At 40.0% G+C, this 19,610-nt stretch overlaps 1 protein-coding gene across 1 annotated transcript; it reads left to right on the top strand.

Moving 5' to 3' along the window:
- Positions 1-121: 121 nt before the first annotated feature.
- Positions 122-19,247, top strand: LOC124119961 (SNW domain-containing protein 1-like). The gene is made up of 14 exons (XM_046482673.2): positions 122-278; positions 4,045-4,117; positions 4,683-4,757; positions 5,185-5,346; positions 6,581-6,780; positions 6,919-7,023; positions 7,285-7,354; positions 13,862-13,927; positions 14,610-14,726; positions 15,738-15,873; positions 16,310-16,409; positions 16,571-16,688; positions 17,083-17,240; positions 18,105-19,247. The coding sequence occupies exons 1-14, from the start codon at positions 262-264 to the stop codon at positions 18,310-18,312; spliced, it is 1,605 nt and encodes a 534-aa protein (XP_046338629.1). The 5' UTR covers positions 122-261; the 3' UTR covers positions 18,313-19,247.
- Positions 19,248-19,610: the final 363 nt, after the last annotated feature.

The following is a 19,610-nucleotide window of genomic DNA, read 5'->3' on the forward strand; positions in this document are numbered from 1 at the left end:
TGTTCAAGTGCAATGGCAAGTCAAACGGAAATTATTTATAGGCTTTCACCAAATCAGTGTCTGTTTATTTTATTGACGTACCTTACAAATGTCCCTCTAAGTGAAAACTCACTAGCATAAATATTGATTCCATTAGTCCCTTAAATGACATCGATTGACTGGGCTACTGTCTATGAATGTGTAAATATCATCTTTACAAATGCAGTTGCGCATTCGAGCTGAGATACCGGTAATGTGAACGTACACCACAGACGAAACAAAATGGCGTCCTTATCGAAGTGAGTATTTGGACGAGTCTGGTGTTTTGTTATTGTTTACGCTTGTATGTGTTGTGTAAGACTAAAAAAAATGACATTCTATTGTTTTACTGTATGTTTCGCAACTCTAGTTTAGTATACTCATGTGCGGTGACACCTCAAACGATAATAAATGACAAAAAATAAGGACATTGAAAGCATGTGTTGTGTTCCACACCTGCACAATTTGAAGTTCCATGATTATTAGATTTAGATTGAGTAATAGTTTGTTTAAATATGTTAGGTAATGCCTGTAATTAAAAGAAGAAGAGGACTCGTGGCGTACACATGGAAATTAAAACGTTTTATGTGTCAAAATCAAATGGCACAAGTTTATGAAATATGATTATCTGTGAAAAGTATATCTAACCAGAGACAATCTAACGTATAACAACAACAGTTAGCCTAGCTCGTAGAATACGTAAACCTGATAGACACACCGATTAGCTGATGGAAGATTTATTGTCCAGCCGTTCGGAAGTACCACACCGCCACTTTTTACCAACATATTCTTTTGGATTTCAATTAGTGCTGTGCAGAGGATCGAAGTCATGCATTACCAGCTTGAAGCTGAGCTTAGCTTATAGAGTTGATATAGGCCTAGCTAGCCAGAACTTTACAATGGGACAATGTATGCTCTTTCCAATAAAAAAATTATTAGTGTTTGTTGTATATATAGATCTAGTAATCAGCCCCTATTTGTTTACCTTGATGCCCATGCAAGGTCACCATATTCCTCTACAAAATGTTAACTTGTTAAAAAATATACAGACCGTAATACAACCATCTAACATGTCTAAGAATCGATTATGCAAGTTGAGTGAAATTAGAGGCAGAGCCATTTAGTACTTTTTTAAAGCTGCACCTGGTAAACAGCAGAGTTGCCAGCAGTTTATTTGCTTCTGATACAGAATCCAGCCAACTTTGCTAAGGCTCATTTAAAACATGCATTTGCTTATGATTCATTTTTTTTTCATACCCCCTTTAGCTTTTTGGATTGAATATTAGTCCCCAGTGGTAACATATACTTGTTGTAAAAGTTGAGGGGAGAATTGCATTTTAATCCCCTGGATGCCAGAGGGACATATATGTCCCTCCCCGTCAACCCTCCCTTTGAAGTCAAAGAAAAATTCAACATACATCAAGGACACAAATACACTTCACAGTTTTGAATTCAGCTATAGAAACTAACAGTTTTAGTCCACTAGTCCTTATAATGATATTGCAAAACTCTTAAAAAGGGTAAATTTCTACTGGTCCTTATGATATCCTACCGGTAACTATTGGGCAGTTTGGCAAGGACTATAGGACAAGCGCCAATTTCTAATGCTGGAATTCTGTTGGAAATTCCCTGTTCTGTGAAAACATCCACTGTCATTTTTGGCAAAGCTCAATCTCATTAATATCAGATCTAAGTTCTCGCTGTCGCCAAACAAAGTTTAGCGATAGGGAGAACTAAGATCTGATTTTCATGATTTTAGTGAGATTGGGCAAATCTATATTGCTCAAAATTACGGTACATTACTAAATCACCATATTCATGGTGTTATTTACAGCATGTTTTCAAATCAATATTTTTTATATTTACTCAGCATGCTCAGAGAAATAAATTTCAAAAACAGCATATTAGTGATCTCGGGAATGTGTCTTTTGTCAAATCACCAATGGTCATTCAAAAACATTGCCTTTGAATCGTTTAGAATGTTTTGGAAAATGCGCAAACACGAACACCTAAGTGAACTTTTCGCCATATTGGATAGTGTTTACAAAATCCCGTTTTACCTATGCTGGTTATGAGACGCCTATAATGACACATATATTTCAAACTCTGCTGCAGTACATGTATCCTTGAATTCCTCATCAATTTAGAATCAAATGACAAATGGTATTTGTCACCAATACAAAGTGTCTAGATGAAATCAAGCAAAATAAATTAGGTGTGAAAATGAACCCTATGCTCAGAAAACTGCACGAGTTAAAAATGTTAACAAAGCAAAATTCATTGCGAAACATTGCGAGTTTTCCTCAAATTCGCGCAATAATATTTATTACGTCACAGGGTAAGTAATATGTCAGTCAGACAATGACAGTAGCCAATATAGTTCCAACTGAAATCTGTTTCTTATACAGTGGGGAAACAACATATACGCAAAACAACAATTGTTTTTACTTGCATTTCGTGGCAATCGATCGTTCTGTCCGCTAGAGTAACTGCCCTTTGTCAAAGGGAAGCCACTCTAACCCTAGTCTGAGACGTCACGGCCATGGTCAGACGTTGACAGTCGGCCTGTCCTGTCATAACGTTAAGAAATGCAGTCAGACAAAACAAAACAAGGTAACAATTCGAACATATTTCGTCCAAATCCAACTATTTTAATTTGTGGTTCCAAGCCGCAGAGATCTACAAGCACAGATATGGCTACTGATCCCGCTTGGCTAAGCCTAGTGCCCTCGCAAAATTGTTCAGAAATTTATATCTCCAAAGTTGCCAAAACTTATTAAATGCCTTAGCTACATCACAGTTACACACTGATTTTCAGTATATTAGACTATTCTTTTGTTAATGATAGCAATTATCCAAGTAGTTTCCCAAGATTCCCGATGGTTAATTCTGACTCGATCGCTGAATGACAAGGGCGACGCCATGTTTGTTTATAAACACTGAAAGTAGTCCCTACTTGCCCTTTGATATTTGCATCTCTATCTGCATTTGACCCCAACAGATATCATTTTTATCGGTTGGCTTTATCCTGCCAAGAAACCTACCCATTATATGATGAAATGAAATATGCAGACAAATCAAATCCTAGTGTATCAATGACGCAACAAAAAACTATAAATACGCTATTGAAATAAAATTAATTTGTAAATTAGAACTGTTAGATAAAGCAATTGCGTATATTACCTACGAGTCGTCTTAGGCATCACAATTTGGTGTGCAGAGTTATGTCCCTTGGGCATGCCAGAAAGCTGTGATCATGGGTAAAAATCCTCGTTCACCCCGGTCATGTCTCTCAGTTTGTCAGCACCACACCCATACTCGTGGGTTTCACCAAACTGGTAAACGTCCAAGACCTGCATCACTGCAGGCTTCCCTCCCACATCAAATGGCATTTAACCCGAACACATTCACTCACTCACTCACTCAAATTATACTGGACTAAGATAGCTAACCCTAAGAATCAGAAAAGGGGACCTAACCCTAAGGATCATAACTAAAGGAAGTTTTGTGATTTTCAAGGGTAGCTCGATGCTAAGGATTGTGAAGGAGTGTTTGATAGGAAGGGGTACCTATAAACTGTAATGATCTTAAAGGTTCATGATAGGAAAAAGTATCCATGGGCTGGGGATAGAGTTGGGGCTAACCCACCCTAAACCTCACACAAGTGACCTGAAAGATTGAAGAGGCACTCGAGATCATTGAAGCGAGACTAACAACACCTGGAGCCAATTTGCACTGTGTACATGATATAGCTGCACCCGATGAAGATTAATCAGGTGGTCAGATTTGATGACTTTGATGATTCATGTGAACATATCCTAACTGTGTAGGACTTTGCACATAATATCAACCACTTGTTTACAGACTACTGTAATATATTTGGAATATTGCTGACTGCAGCATACACAAACGAACAAATCATATCAACACTTACCAGGATAATCAATGAGATGAAAGCATTTTTTCAACACATATTTTTCTTTTGGATGTCATATTAACATCATAAGCACTTGTTTTTATTTTCAGTGTATTACCAGCCCCATCTCAACGTATATATGATAGAGATGATGAAGACCGACAGTACAGGTCACAAATGCAGGTAATTGATTTCATGTTCATTTTAAGTAATGTCCAGCTGTTCAGCTTCTTTTAGATTTCAATTATTAAGACTATTCCTCAGGGCCCACTTGCACAAAACGATCTTAGCGCTAAGATGATCAGAACTCCTATTCTTTAACATAAGCTTGCGATAGTCGTAGCGCTAAGATCGCTTTGTGCAAGTGGGCCCTGGTCTTTGGCATTTTTGGTCATATGTATTTGCAAACATTTTCTTTTGATCATGTTAATATTTGACTAAGTACAAAACAGTTTAAAGAAAGCCAGCCAACATTTTTCAAATGTGTATGAGGTGTTACTGTGGTTACCATGGACACTGCACCATTATCAATCAAAATAAGTACTAATCATGCATGTAACAAATACAATTGTACATTGTACAAATTTTAGAGCGGTTATCATGGTTATATAAATCAATGGATATATGATTGCTTTTTTGATGAGATAGCATCAAAATAGGTCTTTGGAAAAAACTTGAATATTGTGCATATTGCTTGCAGTGAATTGAAAGTGTTCCTTGTGACACTCATTTCAATATATGTCTTCAGGTTACCCCTGTCACAAGCAAGAGGGCTGCCCCACCATATGGACACAGGAAGGGATGGATACCAAGATCACAGGAGGTATGACCATGACATTTGGGCTGATGGCATATCATGATCCCTGTGTTGCCTTGCAGATAAATGTCTTAGTCACAGAGTCAATGGGATTATGAATAATTTAGCGCTTCTGATACATGTGTAGTTAAGTTACATATTCCAGCAAATGTTCAAGATATAGCATATTGTAGACTTGTACATGTCATGTATGTAGTTGTGTGAATTTTTAAAGCCTGAAGGTTCTTCATGTAAACGTGTTATTCACAGATTTCACAGGATCATCAATTTCTGAGATCTTTCTTAATATTGCAGTTGACCTACATATTCTGGCACATGTTCAACACCTTTGCTAAATAATTTAGGTGGTTGGTATTTTAACCCTGTTTACTGTTTGATTACAGTAGTGTTGTATTTCAGATTTAAACAATGGATTTTATTGTTTAAATTGCAGGATTTTGGCGATGGTGGTGCCTTCCCAGAAATTCATGTTGCTCAGTATCCACTTGGGATGGGTTTGAAAGAAACCACATCCAATTCTTTGGCTGTGTCACTTGATCAGCATGGAAAGATCAAGTATGACGCCATTGCCAGACAGGGACATGGCAAAGATAAGGTGAGCAGAATATAAATGCCATTTTATGATCTTTGAATAGCATATTGTAAGGTTCTCATCTGGGGAATATTTTAGCAACCCCCAAAGATTTTGCTGACAAATGTCTTTGGGATATGTCATGATTTCTTTCACGTTTTGATAGGACATTAATTTACATGTCTAAACATTACCAAATTTTTAAAAAGAAATCCTTTAGGACATTTAGGAGGACAGCATTAATGTCGAAGAACATGAACTAATCTGAAACTCAGCATTTAACTGATGTCTGCATGGTACGTTATATATTTACTTATAATGGTTCGTAATGACGCACACCAGAGCTCCAGATAAGCTTTTGGTGTTGTGGGTATTTTACGCATGCATTTTAAAATCATTGGGTATCAGTAATTCTATCTGGGTATTCAAATTTCTGTTACCCACTAGTTTTTACACATGTGGGTATTTAAGTTAAATATTTAAAAACACTATTCATCTAGTCCCTGCAAACTGGTGTCGTGTGGGTTCGAGAGCTTTGTAGGACTCAAAAATACCACGATACTTCCACAAGAAAGTATGATAGCAAATGATCATGATTTTACTATCATCGTGGAGTTTGACAGGGTTGACGGAATGCCCGTTTATAATTTCAAAATAAGTTGCTGATTTGCGAATCGAATACGCAGGGTTACTTCACAATATTTCGATGATATGCACAAGTTTTATTTTTGTAGTGCATCTGTAATGTTCGTTGCGTATTTGATACGCTTGGATTTTATTTTACTGCGTTAACTGCATTTCTGATGCGTATTTTACGCAGATACGCAGCTTATCTGGAGCTCTGCGCACACTTACTAAACTATTGAATATGTCATACACAAAGAGTTTCTTGTTCTTTGTTCAACTTTTATGACACATCAATTAGGATTGATCGATCCTGATTATCTTTATCACGTTTGATAAACAAAGTACCTATCATTAGCGACTCAAGGGCGGGCAACTCTATATTATCCCAGTATCACTATTTTGAGGTGTGAATATGTGCTTTACATCACTTCCTGTTTTAGTTTATGCATAATCAGTATTGGTTCAAAAGACATCATCCAAACAAATGGGTACTTTTCTAACCAATTTTTGCATGCAAGATAAATAAGGATCTTTCACTACTTTGTGTCAATGTCACATAGTGTGATAGTGTTTGCAGACGATGTATGTGTGAATGAGGTGGTATGGTTATGTCATGTACTTTTCACTCTAGGTGATCCACTCCCGTCCTGGTGACTTGGTGCCAAAGATGATAGATGAGGATGACCCTGATCTGCAGCGTCCAGATGAAGAGGCAATTGAGGACACAACAGAGAAGACCAGGCAGGCTTTGTCCAAGCTGGTCTCCAGCAAGATTTCGGCAGCCATGCCAGTCCGGCATGCAGAGAAACAAGCACCTGCTCAGTATATCAGGTACTGTTGTCAAGCTCATAACCATTTGCCTTGGCTGTCATTTAAGTGTGTCAAATTGCTATTACCGATCATCGGGAATTCCTGTTTATGTTGGATATGGTGAATCTTTTTTAACTTCTGGTGTCATGTATGTTTCAGGTACACTCCATCTCAACAGGGTGTGGCCTTTAACTCGGGGGCCAAGCAGAGGATCATCAGAATGGTGGAGGTGCAGAAAGACCCCATGGAACCACCACGATTTAAGTATGTCATTTTTTGGTTTTATTGTAAGACATGGTTTTGTCTTCAAGTCAGTTCATCCCTGAAAAACTAGCAAGACAACTAAAAACAATTACCACTTTTTGGATGCTTTTAAATTCTAATACAAATACTTTTGATGTTAATAGTTAAGAGATTTAGAAATCAGTGGTTTCAGAACATTGATTGATCTGAAAGAATGATACAAATGTTGCATATTGTCCAGTTGATAGCAATTTAGTATAAGTGAATACATTCACGCTTCAGAGTGAACAAGAAGATCCCCAGGGGTCCTCCATCACCGCCAGCACCCGTGATGCACTCCCCTAACAGAAAGGTAAATATACAACTACAGCTCTACAAAACAGACTGCCTTGAAATTTTTTGTAAGAATATACATGTATTTGCAAATTTTTATTTAATGATGTATTAGTAATACAAATTCACCTTTATCTTGAATGTTTTAACTATGAAATTGCTATATTTTTTACTTATCCTGCATTACTCCTTAATGCATTCACTGCTTACTTACGACAACTAGAAGGACAGCGCTGCGAAGGTCCTGGGTGAAGAAATAAAGTTGTTGTTCTCAAGTCCCAATCAGTGGCCTTCCGTCGCTGTCCTGTGACCTTGATGACACCTAAGGTCATCTTCACATCACTGCTTGTCGCAGCACAGCTAGGACGTGTCCAAGCGGAGCTCTCCTTTTGGATTAATTTTAGACCTTCAGTTTGTCTACAATCTTAAAAATTGATCTGCGATGGGTGATGTATTCTTTTCATATTACTTTCACCATGTTGTGTAGTTTTATGTGAATTAATTAGGCGTGAAAAGACGCTTGTCTTTTTTCCCGCCAAAATATTGTTGTTCGCCGCCATTTTGAATTGTGTTACAATCGTTTGCCTGCCAAGGTAGTCATATTGTTTACAATTCTCAGCTACGTATGTATAACATATTCTTATGTTCTTAAATATTACTAGCTTTGGCGTAACAGTGAGTTGCGTATACTAAAATTATTGTATACTTTTTCAACTCGTTAAAAATATGGTTGCCGATAGATTAATATCAAATCTACGGCTTTCTTCCAGTCCCGCTTCATCAACAATTCTTTTATTGCGTACCTATGTTTATGCGATTAAATAGTTTTTTGTTGGTATTTTTGGTTTTACATTGAGTTGCGTATATGAACTATTGTATACTCTTGCAACTCGTAGTTTTTGCCGATAGATTATTGTTCAATTCTATGGCATTCTTCCAGTACCGCCTCATCAACAATGGCGTAATTGTGTTTAATTTAAACATATTTTATTGACATATATGGTCAACGGGATTGGGCAAAAGTTATCCAACTTAGGTGGCCCTTTCCCTACTCTATATGTACAGACATTGAATATACATATATATATGTAATTGTGTAACTTATGATTGAGCGTGGTATTAATTGTCGTGGGAAAAATCTTACAAAGATTATCATCCACGTTGTTTGGTTTGCGCGCAGATGTGCTCTCCAAACCCTAAATGAAAATATAAATACCCTTGGTTTACATTGGGTTGCGCATACAAAAATATTGTATATCCTTGCAACTCATAAATTTGCCGATAGATTAGTGTTCAAATTCTTCGGCACTCTTCCAGTATTATCTCATCAACAGGGGTTTCATTGCGTAACATACCTTTGAGCATTTTACTAATTGTCGAGGAAAAACCCTTACAAGATTATCATCCACGATTGGTTGGTTTGCGCGCGGATGTGCTCTCCAATCTCTAAATGTAAATAGCCTTGGTTTACATTGAATTGCGTATATAAAAATATTGTATACCCTTGCAATTCGTATTTTTGCCGATAGATTACTGTTCAATTCTACGGCATTCTTCCAGTACCATTTCTTCAATGGTTTAATTGCGTAACATAATTATGTTTGCTCGGTGTACATATTGTCGTGGAATAATCGCCCAAAGCTCTTTATCCACGGTCATAGGCATGCACGTAGATGTGCTCGCCAAAATTCAAAATGTAATTTTTATGTAAATCTCTAATCCAACGAGTTTACTATATAAAAGCAGATTACTCACAATCATATTTTGCAGTTATTCCGTCGTGAGACGAGAGGAATGTCACTATCGCAGAATAGCGAATGACATATGGTTCTGTCATTACCACCCAACCGTTATTATCGGCAGGTATTATGACGACTGTGATTGCAGAAGTACACCATCCACCGAAATCAACAATACCGGAGGATTTTGTGAGTATCGTAACTGCTCCTATTTTTTCAGCCGCCGGACACTTCCAGATACATGTATGATAATCTGTGACGTCGGCGACAGCACCAGCGTATCGAGATGCTATGATGGGGGTAGATTAGACACAAGCCTTGATCCAGTCAATACTTTTGAGCTTTGTGTCTGATTTATCTGCGCCGAGCGCAGCACTTGACTACAACCAAAGCACTTCTATTACGCAATCGGCGCACGATCAGCTTAGCGCTGTTCCAACATATCCAGCATAGACCTGCGCCGAGCGCAGCGTCTGACTGATACCCAAGCGCTCCTATCACGCCAGTGACGCACGATCAGCTTAGCGCTGTTCCAACATATCCAGCATAGACCTGCGCCGAGCGCAGCTTCTGACTGATACCCAAGCGCTCCTATCACGCCAGTGACGCACGATCAGCTTAGCGCTGTTCCGACATTCCAGACCTGCGCTGAGCGCAGCGTCTGCGTATCAATCAAGGTCTCTACAATGACGTTAGCCCAAGGCTTACAGTGTACCGGTTACGTAACCGGCACATGATCAGCTTAGCACATGTACCCGATTGGGAAGCAGACCATCTCGTGTCAGTAACGCCTTCCCCTGATAACAGGGTAAATAAGAGGGACACCACGAGGTCATTGGAGGAAGCCTTCTCCAAAACTCACATTTGCTCCGTGATTTAAGCGACCAATATCGTCAATGTTTGTAGTGGATCAGAATCTATTAGAGGATAACCCTATCTGATTAGATCACTTCCAAACTATGGTGTTTTTCCTACAGCGTCAGTTTGACCACAGGAAAATTCATCTTGAGACCGTTCTGACGGTGATTACCGTTACACCCAAGACTTTATAGCGTTTCGAACTGAGATGCTGGTTTCAAGGGCAGTCTATTACGTCAACCTTGATCATCTACTCCCCTGTTCAACGAACAGATCGCAGACACGCACGTCAAGTTCCCAAAAAGCTTGGAAAGTCCAAGTCAGGGAATTATAAGCCTAGACGCGCGTTTCTCAGGGAAGACCAGCATTCCCTTACTGAGAAAGGGAGTGGCAGAGACAAGTCTCAAGGACGATTTCGTACTTATCGCACTATATCATGGTGTCCGTATAAGGGTAGAGTTAACCCCACCGTTGACCACAGTTTGATTGGGAAAATCCAACATAGACATACTGTTGGTAAGAAGAGCTGTAGAGTGGGTTCACAACCCAGTCTTTACTCCGGGGTTTTATCCTCACACCTACCTGGTACTCATGAAGGATCCAGACAAGATGAGAATGATCCACAATCTCTGTGTTCAACGAACGTTTGATTCTTCATCAGTCTCGACTATCCATCCCAACCGTAGACTTTTCAGGTCCAGTTCATTGGGGTTCACTACCAATGGTAGTATTTCCCATTTGACATGTCAGTGACACTTATGGCTATTTACAGGAGTAATGAAGCCAATAACTATCTACACGTGACGAACACTTGGTTCGAGTCGTAGATGGAGGGCGATCTACTGTATCATCAACACATGTCAATAACTGGGATAGACAATCAACGAGGCGAAGTCGGGAGTATTCTCCTTCCTATTGACTTCAGTTCATAGGAGACCTGTTTAAGACAGACCAGGATATCCTATCTGTACCGAGGGACAGATGGCACAAGTTTCTACTTCTTTTGTCATCTACTCTACACCAACCACACACACTTCGCCAGTGGCAAGTGTTGCTAGGGTTAATCACCTCGGCACAGGAGTTAACTAGCATGGGCCGCTTACAACAGCGACCAATTCAATTTTTTTCCTGAACCCTTACATCAGGAGTCAGGATCCACTCAAGGCCATCACTCTACCAACTAAGCTAGAGCCTCAATTTGTGGCGCTGAATGTCTGCGGAGTCTGTTTATTCGGATTTTCCCCGAATACACACTTGTTTGTGGACGTCCCTTTTCAGGGGTGGAGTCTTCACTTACAAGACCAGATAAGCTCAGGGCTATGGCCCGGCGCACAATGGAAGTGGCACATAAACAACTTGGAGTTGGAAGCTTTAATTCTGGCTATATCACATTGGCAGAATCAACTACAGTTAGCCCGACTCGCTATATCCACAGACAACAGCACTGCGGTGTGGTGCCTGTGCAATCGGGGAACAACACACTCCCACTCTCCACTTCTAAGGACATTCAGATTTCTTCCATCTAGTGGATCGGCTGTGACTAAGGTTCATAGTTCAGCACATCCCCGGATGTAGAAACATACTGGCCGATACTTTATCACGTCCAGACAGGGTGGCTCCCACTGAGTGGAAATTTCTCACAGAAGCATTCCAGTTACTGCTTCAGGAATTCAGGCAACCAAACATTGACTTGTTTATTACTTGCCTAGGCCACCAACTCATGACGTATATCTCCCCGTTGCCGGATCCGCAGACTTGGGCGGTGGACGAGTTCAGTATCACTTGGGAAGGGCAAAGAACTAAAACTCTTCTGCCACCACTTTTACTTCCAAGGTGCTACAGGGGATCAAGGAGACAAGGTATCTCGATCTCTCCTTTGGTCGCACCATGGTAACCGGCGAGAGGGTAGTTCGTCAAGCTCGGAAAAATCTAAAACGATTCACTTCCCCTCTCACAGTGGTCCAACCTACTCATCCACCCTCAACAGAAAATTGCCTCACCCAACGTCTGCACGCATGGTTCGTCTTTAAAAGGCGTTTAAGTGCGAAGGGTTATTTCGACACGGGCAGCAAAGCTATAGCTTTAGTTCATCGTTACTCTCCCAGAGACGACGATGACAAGTGGGGATCACTTGAGACTTTTTACAGGGAAGAAAAGAATCAAGACCCTACGATTGCGTCACAATTCCTAGAGGAATACCTCCTACATTGCGTACCCCAAAACACTTGGAAGGTAGCACCATTACTACGTAATTGGCTGCAATTATCTTAGTGTTGGCCGTTTCCGGAAAATCACAGTGTGATTAAGGTCACGGAACTACAGGCCATATTATGCTCATTCAGGTTTGAGGATCAGAAGGCCAAGTTCCAGCCACCTGATTGGGACTTGAACGTGGTACTTCGAGGTTTGCGAGGGCCCCCTTCGAGCCCCTCATTGCATCCTCATTTTCAAGCTCCTTCCCAGCGCGTGACACCTTCGTTACACTCTCGGTATAGTATAGAGAGCTCCGCGAACGGGCTATCGCTGTGAGGAGCTTGGACCTCACCAAGGAAACAATGGTTTTCTCTTGGCATTAGCAATGGCGGTACGGGTGAGCGAACTACATGTGGTCGACTCAACCCGGATCCGTTTTGAGCATGGGACGCACGGAACAGGACATCTAGGGTTATGCTGGGATTTTATTGCTAAAATCTACTACCAGGCCAACCCGACCGTTCTTCACCATCCCACCGATATCGACTATTGTGGGAATCGTACATGGTGAAGTTCTCCTGGGCTCGGTGCGAGCAGTTCGAGTTTTCATTCGACGCTCCAAGACAAGGCGTGGTTCGTCCACGACAGAAGTTAGTCGCATAATCGCAAACACCATATCTATATGGTTACGCGCAGTAATCCTTCAGACCTACGAGATCATCAAACGGAACTCGCCGAGAGCGAATTACCCTCAAGATCTCAAGGTGTCAGCCTTACCAGGGCTCAACACGGCAATTGTGGTTTTGGAACAATCACGGAAGGATATTTCTGGAGATTCGACACATATTTTCGTTAGTCATAACCTTCGCGTTGTGACTCTCGAGGATGTCAAAGACGTTCGAAGTTTGGCCCTCTGGTTGTTATCCTGCAGATTGCCAACCACTGACGCAAATAATGAACTCGCCCTATACAGAGCCAGTCAACTTCCATGTGCAGTCACTCAGTCGCCACCAGTGGAAGAATATTAGACAATCTTGTTTGTCAGCGACGGCTCTATGACGCAGTAAGTAAAGAATTAGCTGAATAGCTATTATTTTCTTTATTACTAAGCGTGTATAGGGAATTTCTCTTTAATTCCTATGTTCAATGTTTTTGATTTTTGAACAACCCTACCGTAATGGCGTTTTTGTCTGAACTTTTCCGCTTCACGGTTTATCGACCAAATGGGGTCGTATTGCAGGGTGTGAATTATTGAGGTTTCTGTATTCTGAAGGTTGACCCACCTCCAAACCGTCCGATACAGATGCATTAAGGAGTAATGCAGGATAAGTAAAAAATTTAGTAAAATCTAAATATTTTTTACATTTATATACTTATCCTGCATTACTACGCTTAAGGCCCACCCGTCGTTAGACTTGCCTCCCCACTTTGGCTTCAGAAACCTCAAAAGTATGTTTTTCTAAGAGCTTGGGCGACAGGCAGTGATGTGAAGATGACCTTAGGTGTCATCAAGGTCACAGGACAGCGACGGAAGGCCACTGATTGGGACTTGAGAACAACAACTTTATTTCTTCACCCAGGACCTTCGCAGCGCTGTCCTTCTAGTTGTCGTAAGTAAGCAGTGAATGCATTAAGGAGTAATGCAGGATAAGTATATAAATGTAAAAAATATTTAGATTTTACTAAGATTGATTGTTAGATTTGTTCAAGTATGATATGTTATAAATTTTGTTCAGGTTACAGTAAAAGAGCAACAAGAGTGGAAGATTCCTCCCTGCATCTCAAACTGGAAAAACAACAGAGTAAGTAATTGAATTTGCCATGTACACCTCTTTGTGTCCTTATGCCTTCAAGCCCATTTCTGGTGTTCCCTGCTGTGATATTGCTAGAAGGGAGGTAAAACCATACACCTTATGTCTTCATACATCAGCATTGATACTTAATTTGCTTTCTTGTGAGCCACTTTGAGCAAAAATAGGCACCTGACAAGTCACAGGTTCTAGCATTATATCTTTGCCTTTAGCACTGCTTACTTCAAAATAACTGTTCAAGATAATAATTCATCCCTCCACATGACCAATTTATGCTTTTCTTCTTCAGTATTTGGGACTGCCTCCATAGTCTTAGTGGTAGAACGTCTGCCCGGAGAGCAGAAGGTCGGAGGCTTCAATGCCCGGCTGTGTCCTACCAAAAGACATTAAAAGATGGTACTTGTTATTACCCTGCTTGGCGCTTGGCCGTAATGGGCTGAAACAAGGACTGGTCAGCTCAGTTTGTGTCTAAACGGGGTATTCATGTTAAACTGCGACATTGTATCTCAGTGGGCTAGCACTATAAAATCAGCACACTTATGCAAGCAGCCATACACACATGCATGCATGTTGCTATATAAGTGCAATAATCTTGGACGCGATGTTAAACTCTATTTCACCTCATCTTGGCTATTTGGATTATGCTCAACAATAAATGTTTTGTCATTTTCAGGGATACACTATACCTCTTGACAAACGTCTGGCTGCTGATGGCCGTGGTTTGCAGGGAGTCCACATCAATGAGAACTTTGCCAAGTTAGCTGAAGCCTTGTATATTGCTGATAGAAAAGTGAGTCTTCTTTTATCCATGTCCCTCTTTTGCTTCAGCGAGAGATGTTGATAAACAGTTTGTTCTGTGAAAGTTTCAAAAAAATAGAACATTGTGTCAGGTTTGAATGATACACTTGTTCTTTTTATCCTTGTGGTGATTCAGATGCAAGTTTTTGTTGAGATGTTTAAGGTCTGCAGTTTGTCCCAAACAATTGAGAACTCAGACCGAAAATCTAATATGATAAAGATGAACCAGATTTTCCAGGGGAGAAAAAGGTGCCTCATGTGAGAGTTACTGATATGAGTGTTAGGTGTGGTTACAGTTTGTGAGATGGATGATTATAGATAGATGAAAGCTGGAATATTGTTGACTATGTGTAATATAACATTCACTCACTGATGGATGCTAAAGAAAAGACTTGTCTTTATACAGAGCTAAAGATAGCTGTGTATTTGTGTAAAATCTAGATTAAATAAACTGAAATAGCAAATCCCTAGCGTATCAAATACGCAAGAGAAACTTATAAGTATAATACTACAATTCATTTTTAGTATGAAACAGGTTTTCAAGTTAAAATACCCAAATGTAAAGAAATATCGGTAAAGAAATAATTGAATACCAACTAAAAATTATGGATACACAATAAAATCTTATCTAGAGCTCTGCATAAAACTCTTACACAGTAGCCTTTGACACCTGACAAGTATATTCTGAGCCACGGTGATTGAATTAATTAGTATCAAGCGCTTCACTGAGTACTGCGGACCGCACCCGTCTCGCGTACAAGAGACGGCAGAGACGTCTCTCGTACACGTTACGTCTGCGACTGCTGACTGTTGCAGTTTACTTGCCTTAAGACCTGTGGGGATTCCAGGTTAGAACTGGTTCCCAGCATCCTATGCTGGTCGTAAATTGGTCACATAAGTTGAAGGCAGATGAACATGAAAGGCTGCTTTTGCAGATCTTTTTCTGTCTGACAGCGTGTGAGTTTGTACCACTGTGTGTGTAGGTAGTGCTGATTGGTTCCAGGCTAGAGAGGCAGTGGAGATGAGAGCGCAGATCGAGAAGAAGATGGCTCAGAAGGAGAAGGAGAAGAAGGAAGAGAGTCTCAGGATGCTGGCCCAGAGGGCGAGGGAGGAGCGTGCAGGGATAAGGAGAGCTGATGGTGAGTAATACTAGCTGTGGTTGTCATGGGGCAATAGATGACACTCAAATGATATTGTCTGTTCATGGATATTTCAAACAATGCAAGTAAACATCATTGTATTTGTTCTGCAAGAAATTCATGTTCAGAGATACACACTTGCAGAAGGTTGGTCCTCTGGAACAAAAATATACTCCTAATATTATAAGTGACCAATGAAGTTTACTGTAATCCATTACTGAAACTTTTGCAAATTTAATATTGACAGAGGTAGACACTATTGGTCATAACCAACTAGTCTGCAGTTTATTTTGGAATAGTGGCTTATGCAAAATAACTATCTTGTGGGGAAAAAAAACTAGTCCCTCTAGAAGATTGTCACTAGTCTCAGAGGAATTGATTAGTGGCCATGTCGGATTATTTGGGTTGTTTTTGTAAATATTTTGCTCTTCTTTAGAACGTGATGAAGAGGAGGTTGAGAGAAATGAACTAAGACGAGACAGACAAAAGGAGAGGCAGAGAGACAGGAATCTAGCCAGGGCAGCCCCAGATAAGAGGTAACAGTCAACAATTTAAACTAACTTTATAGTACATAAAATATTAATTATGGATTGATTGTTGAAGTCATATTTACAAATTTACAAGTACATGGGTAGATGATATTTGATTTGACCTCAAATTTCACATATGATGACATAGTGTTGTCTATGCTGTACAGATCTCGCATTCAGAAGGAGCGTGAACGTGACATCAGTGAGAAGATTGCCCTGGGATTGCCCAATGCTGGAGGTTCTCAAGAAACACAGTTTGATCAAAGACTCTTCAACACAAACAAGGTTTGTGAAAGTACAGAATTGACAGCATTGGTTCTTGTCAAATGAGTTTCTTAGTCTCATTTATCTCCAGTATTTAAGGTTTTATAGTTTAAAAAGTTGGCATGATGTATATCATGGATTCTATCATGGTTGGAACACAGCAGATAGTGCTTTGCAAAGAGCAAAATTAATTACTAGAGGTAGTTCACACCCTCTTTGCATTGTCATGATAAAGCAGTTGATATTAGCCTGACCTTTCTTTGACATAATAAGTAAATAACATTATGAATGTCATTGTAACATTTCTCTTGAAACAGCCCATGGTCTTGTGTGATTTGCAGACTGAATTTGGCTTCTCACTTACTTTATCTTATTTGCTTATGTGATGTGTGACATGTCAGTGTGGTATTTGTAGGGTATGGACAGTGGTTTTGGTGATGATGAGGCATACAACGTCTATGACAAGCCTTGGCGTGAGGAGAACAGCATAGGCAACCAGATCTACCGTCCATCCAACAGGAAGGACAAGGATCTATATGGAGAGGACTTTGACACCCTCATGAAACAGAAGAGGTCAGAATGATTGTTGTTCACCTCTGAGGTGAAGGGAAGGTCAACTGTTGACCTCTGTAGTCCAGGGTTAGGGGAAAGTCTTTTGCTAGTCTATAAATGTGGTGAAAGGAATGTCGACTGTTCATCTCTATAAACAAGGGTTAGTAGAAATTCTTTGGCTAGCCTCTAACTCTTCACCTCTATAAACCATGGTATGGGGGAAGTCTTTGGCCAGCCTCTAACTGTGAAGGGAAGGTCGACTGATCACCTGAGGTCCAGGGTTGGGGAAAGTCTTTGGCTCGCCTCAAACTGTGGTGCAGGGAAGGTTCACTGTTCACTCTATAAACAAGGGTTATTTGAAATTCTTTGGCTAGCCTCTAACTCTTCACCTCTATAAACCATGGTATGGGGAAAGTCTTTGGCCAGCCTCTAACTGTGAAGGGAAGGTCGACTGATCACCTGAGGTCCAGGGTTGGGGAAAGTCTTTGGTCAGCCTCTAACTGTTATGCAGGGAAACACAGTAGGAAATTCTCAGGTTCTTGCTGTCTTTTCCTAATGTAATTAAGTGGCCTTTAGTAGTTATACACAAGTCTGGTGTTTGAATACCCCTGAGCTCAAATGTGAATCTCAGACGTAGAATTGATTTGCTGGTATGCAAATGACTGAAAGTGCAGTAATATCACAAGTAGAGTAAAAAAATCAGTAAAACAATGAGAATGGATACTCTTTGTCAAACAGATGCTTTGGTGGATGGTTAGAAATTGATTTTAGAATTTGTTGATGTAATATTCATTGGGTAAAGCGATGTGATTTGGATAAAAAAGGGATAAACATGACTGTTAGGTCCACTGTTCAGGAGGTAAGTGTTTGTTTTCTTTGTTTCAGGTTCGTCCCAGACAGGGAGTTCGAGGGCACTGACAGAAGTCGGCGCCGTGATGGGCCAGTGCAGTTCGAACAGGATGTGGAGGAGGATTTGTTTGGTCTGGATAAATTCTTCACAGAGGCTAAGCGGGGTCAGAAGCGTGCTGGAGATGACTCTAGGTCTAGCAGGGACTATGAATCTAGCAAGAGCAAACAAAAGCGGAGAGAATAAGCATTAATAAGCAAGAGGGAATGAGATCAAGACTTACTTCCACAAGTCACATAGCAGATGTGATCAGCATGTATGTTCCGGTTTTCAACATGGATGCACTGGGATAAATCACACATTCTCATTTGAGTTGATAGGAATGACTTCAGGTCTTCTGTCAGGGAGTTGAGTCTTATAACTGCATTTTCATACTAGTACAGAAGAGTGCATGTCTAATGTCTGAATGGAAGAAGGAAGAGACAAGTTATCATTCAGCAAATTGAGATACATATTAACTGTTAGCTCAACAGGGCAGAGATTTTAACTCGAGCATCTGAGGAAACAAAAACTTACCAAATGATGCTTTACAACATAATTGAATGTTTCTTTTGGCATACGTATTTCCTTTTCAAACAATGGGGTATTGTCACATAGATTTTGAAACAATGAGCCAAGTGAAAAGAATAATATTGGATCACATGTGCCTTTGTGTTCCTTAGCTTGCTACATGTGAAATAACTTTCAGGGTCAAGAAAAAATCCAGATTGAATAAGAACATATGTACATACATACCTACCTTATCCAAAACACCTCGACTTTGCAATCATGTCATATTGAAGCATGTGCAGTGTACGTGAAATGAAAATTTTCAGATTGTCAAATCAGAATTGTTTTAACACTGTATGCATGGAGATGTCATGTGTTATTCATGTAAATAGGATATCTCTCAGTAGTGTTTTGTGTATGTGGTTTTACCTGCAGAATACATTTGGTGATAATGACTGATTTTACTTGTAAGGGTATGATCAATAACTGAGTACATGCAGCTCAGTTATTTAAATGAAAGAATGGCGGCACATCATGGCTTCCAAGAAGCTAGTTTCCATAACTATGTTAATTCTCATTAAATTGTATCCTATGAAAATGATATTGTGAATAAACAACAAGTGAATGTACAATGTTTTTTTGTTATTTAGTTGGTTTGTGGTGACTGCATAGACACAGAAAGAAGAGAATATGAAACTATTTTCATACCCATGCAAAATAGCATATACTTTATTTGAGACAAGAAAACATAAGACTTCATATATATTATCACTAATGCCCCTTACTGACCTGAACACTTTTTTGTCTGCACAAGTCTGCGTTAAAATAATCTGTGGTGAAAATCGTGAAATTGAAAATAATTACAGCAGATAAGGTGCCTCACTTCCAACTTGGACAGCTGCACAACAGCTCAACATAATACCATTATCAGAGTCAATGGATCAGTGTGCACTCAAATTTCATTCTCAGTCCTGTGGTGAGTCTACATCCCATGC

The sequence above is a fragment of the Haliotis rufescens genome, unplaced genomic scaffold, assembly GCF_023055435.1.
Source record: "Haliotis rufescens isolate VD_foot unplaced genomic scaffold, xgHalRufe1.0.p SCAF_3, whole genome shotgun sequence".
NCBI classification, from domain to species: Eukaryota; Metazoa; Mollusca; class Gastropoda; order Lepetellida; family Haliotidae; genus Haliotis; species Haliotis rufescens.

Coding starts and splice junctions, on each gene's coding strand:
- LOC124119961 (XM_046482673.2), top strand. Junction 14,727..15,737: donor TGTATATTGCTGATAGAAAA/GTGAGTCTTCTT, acceptor GATTGGTTCCAG/GCTAGAGAGGCAGTGGAGAT. Junction 15,874..16,309: donor AGGGATAAGGAGAGCTGATG/GTGAGTAATACT, acceptor GCTCTTCTTTAG/AACGTGATGAAGAGGAGGTT.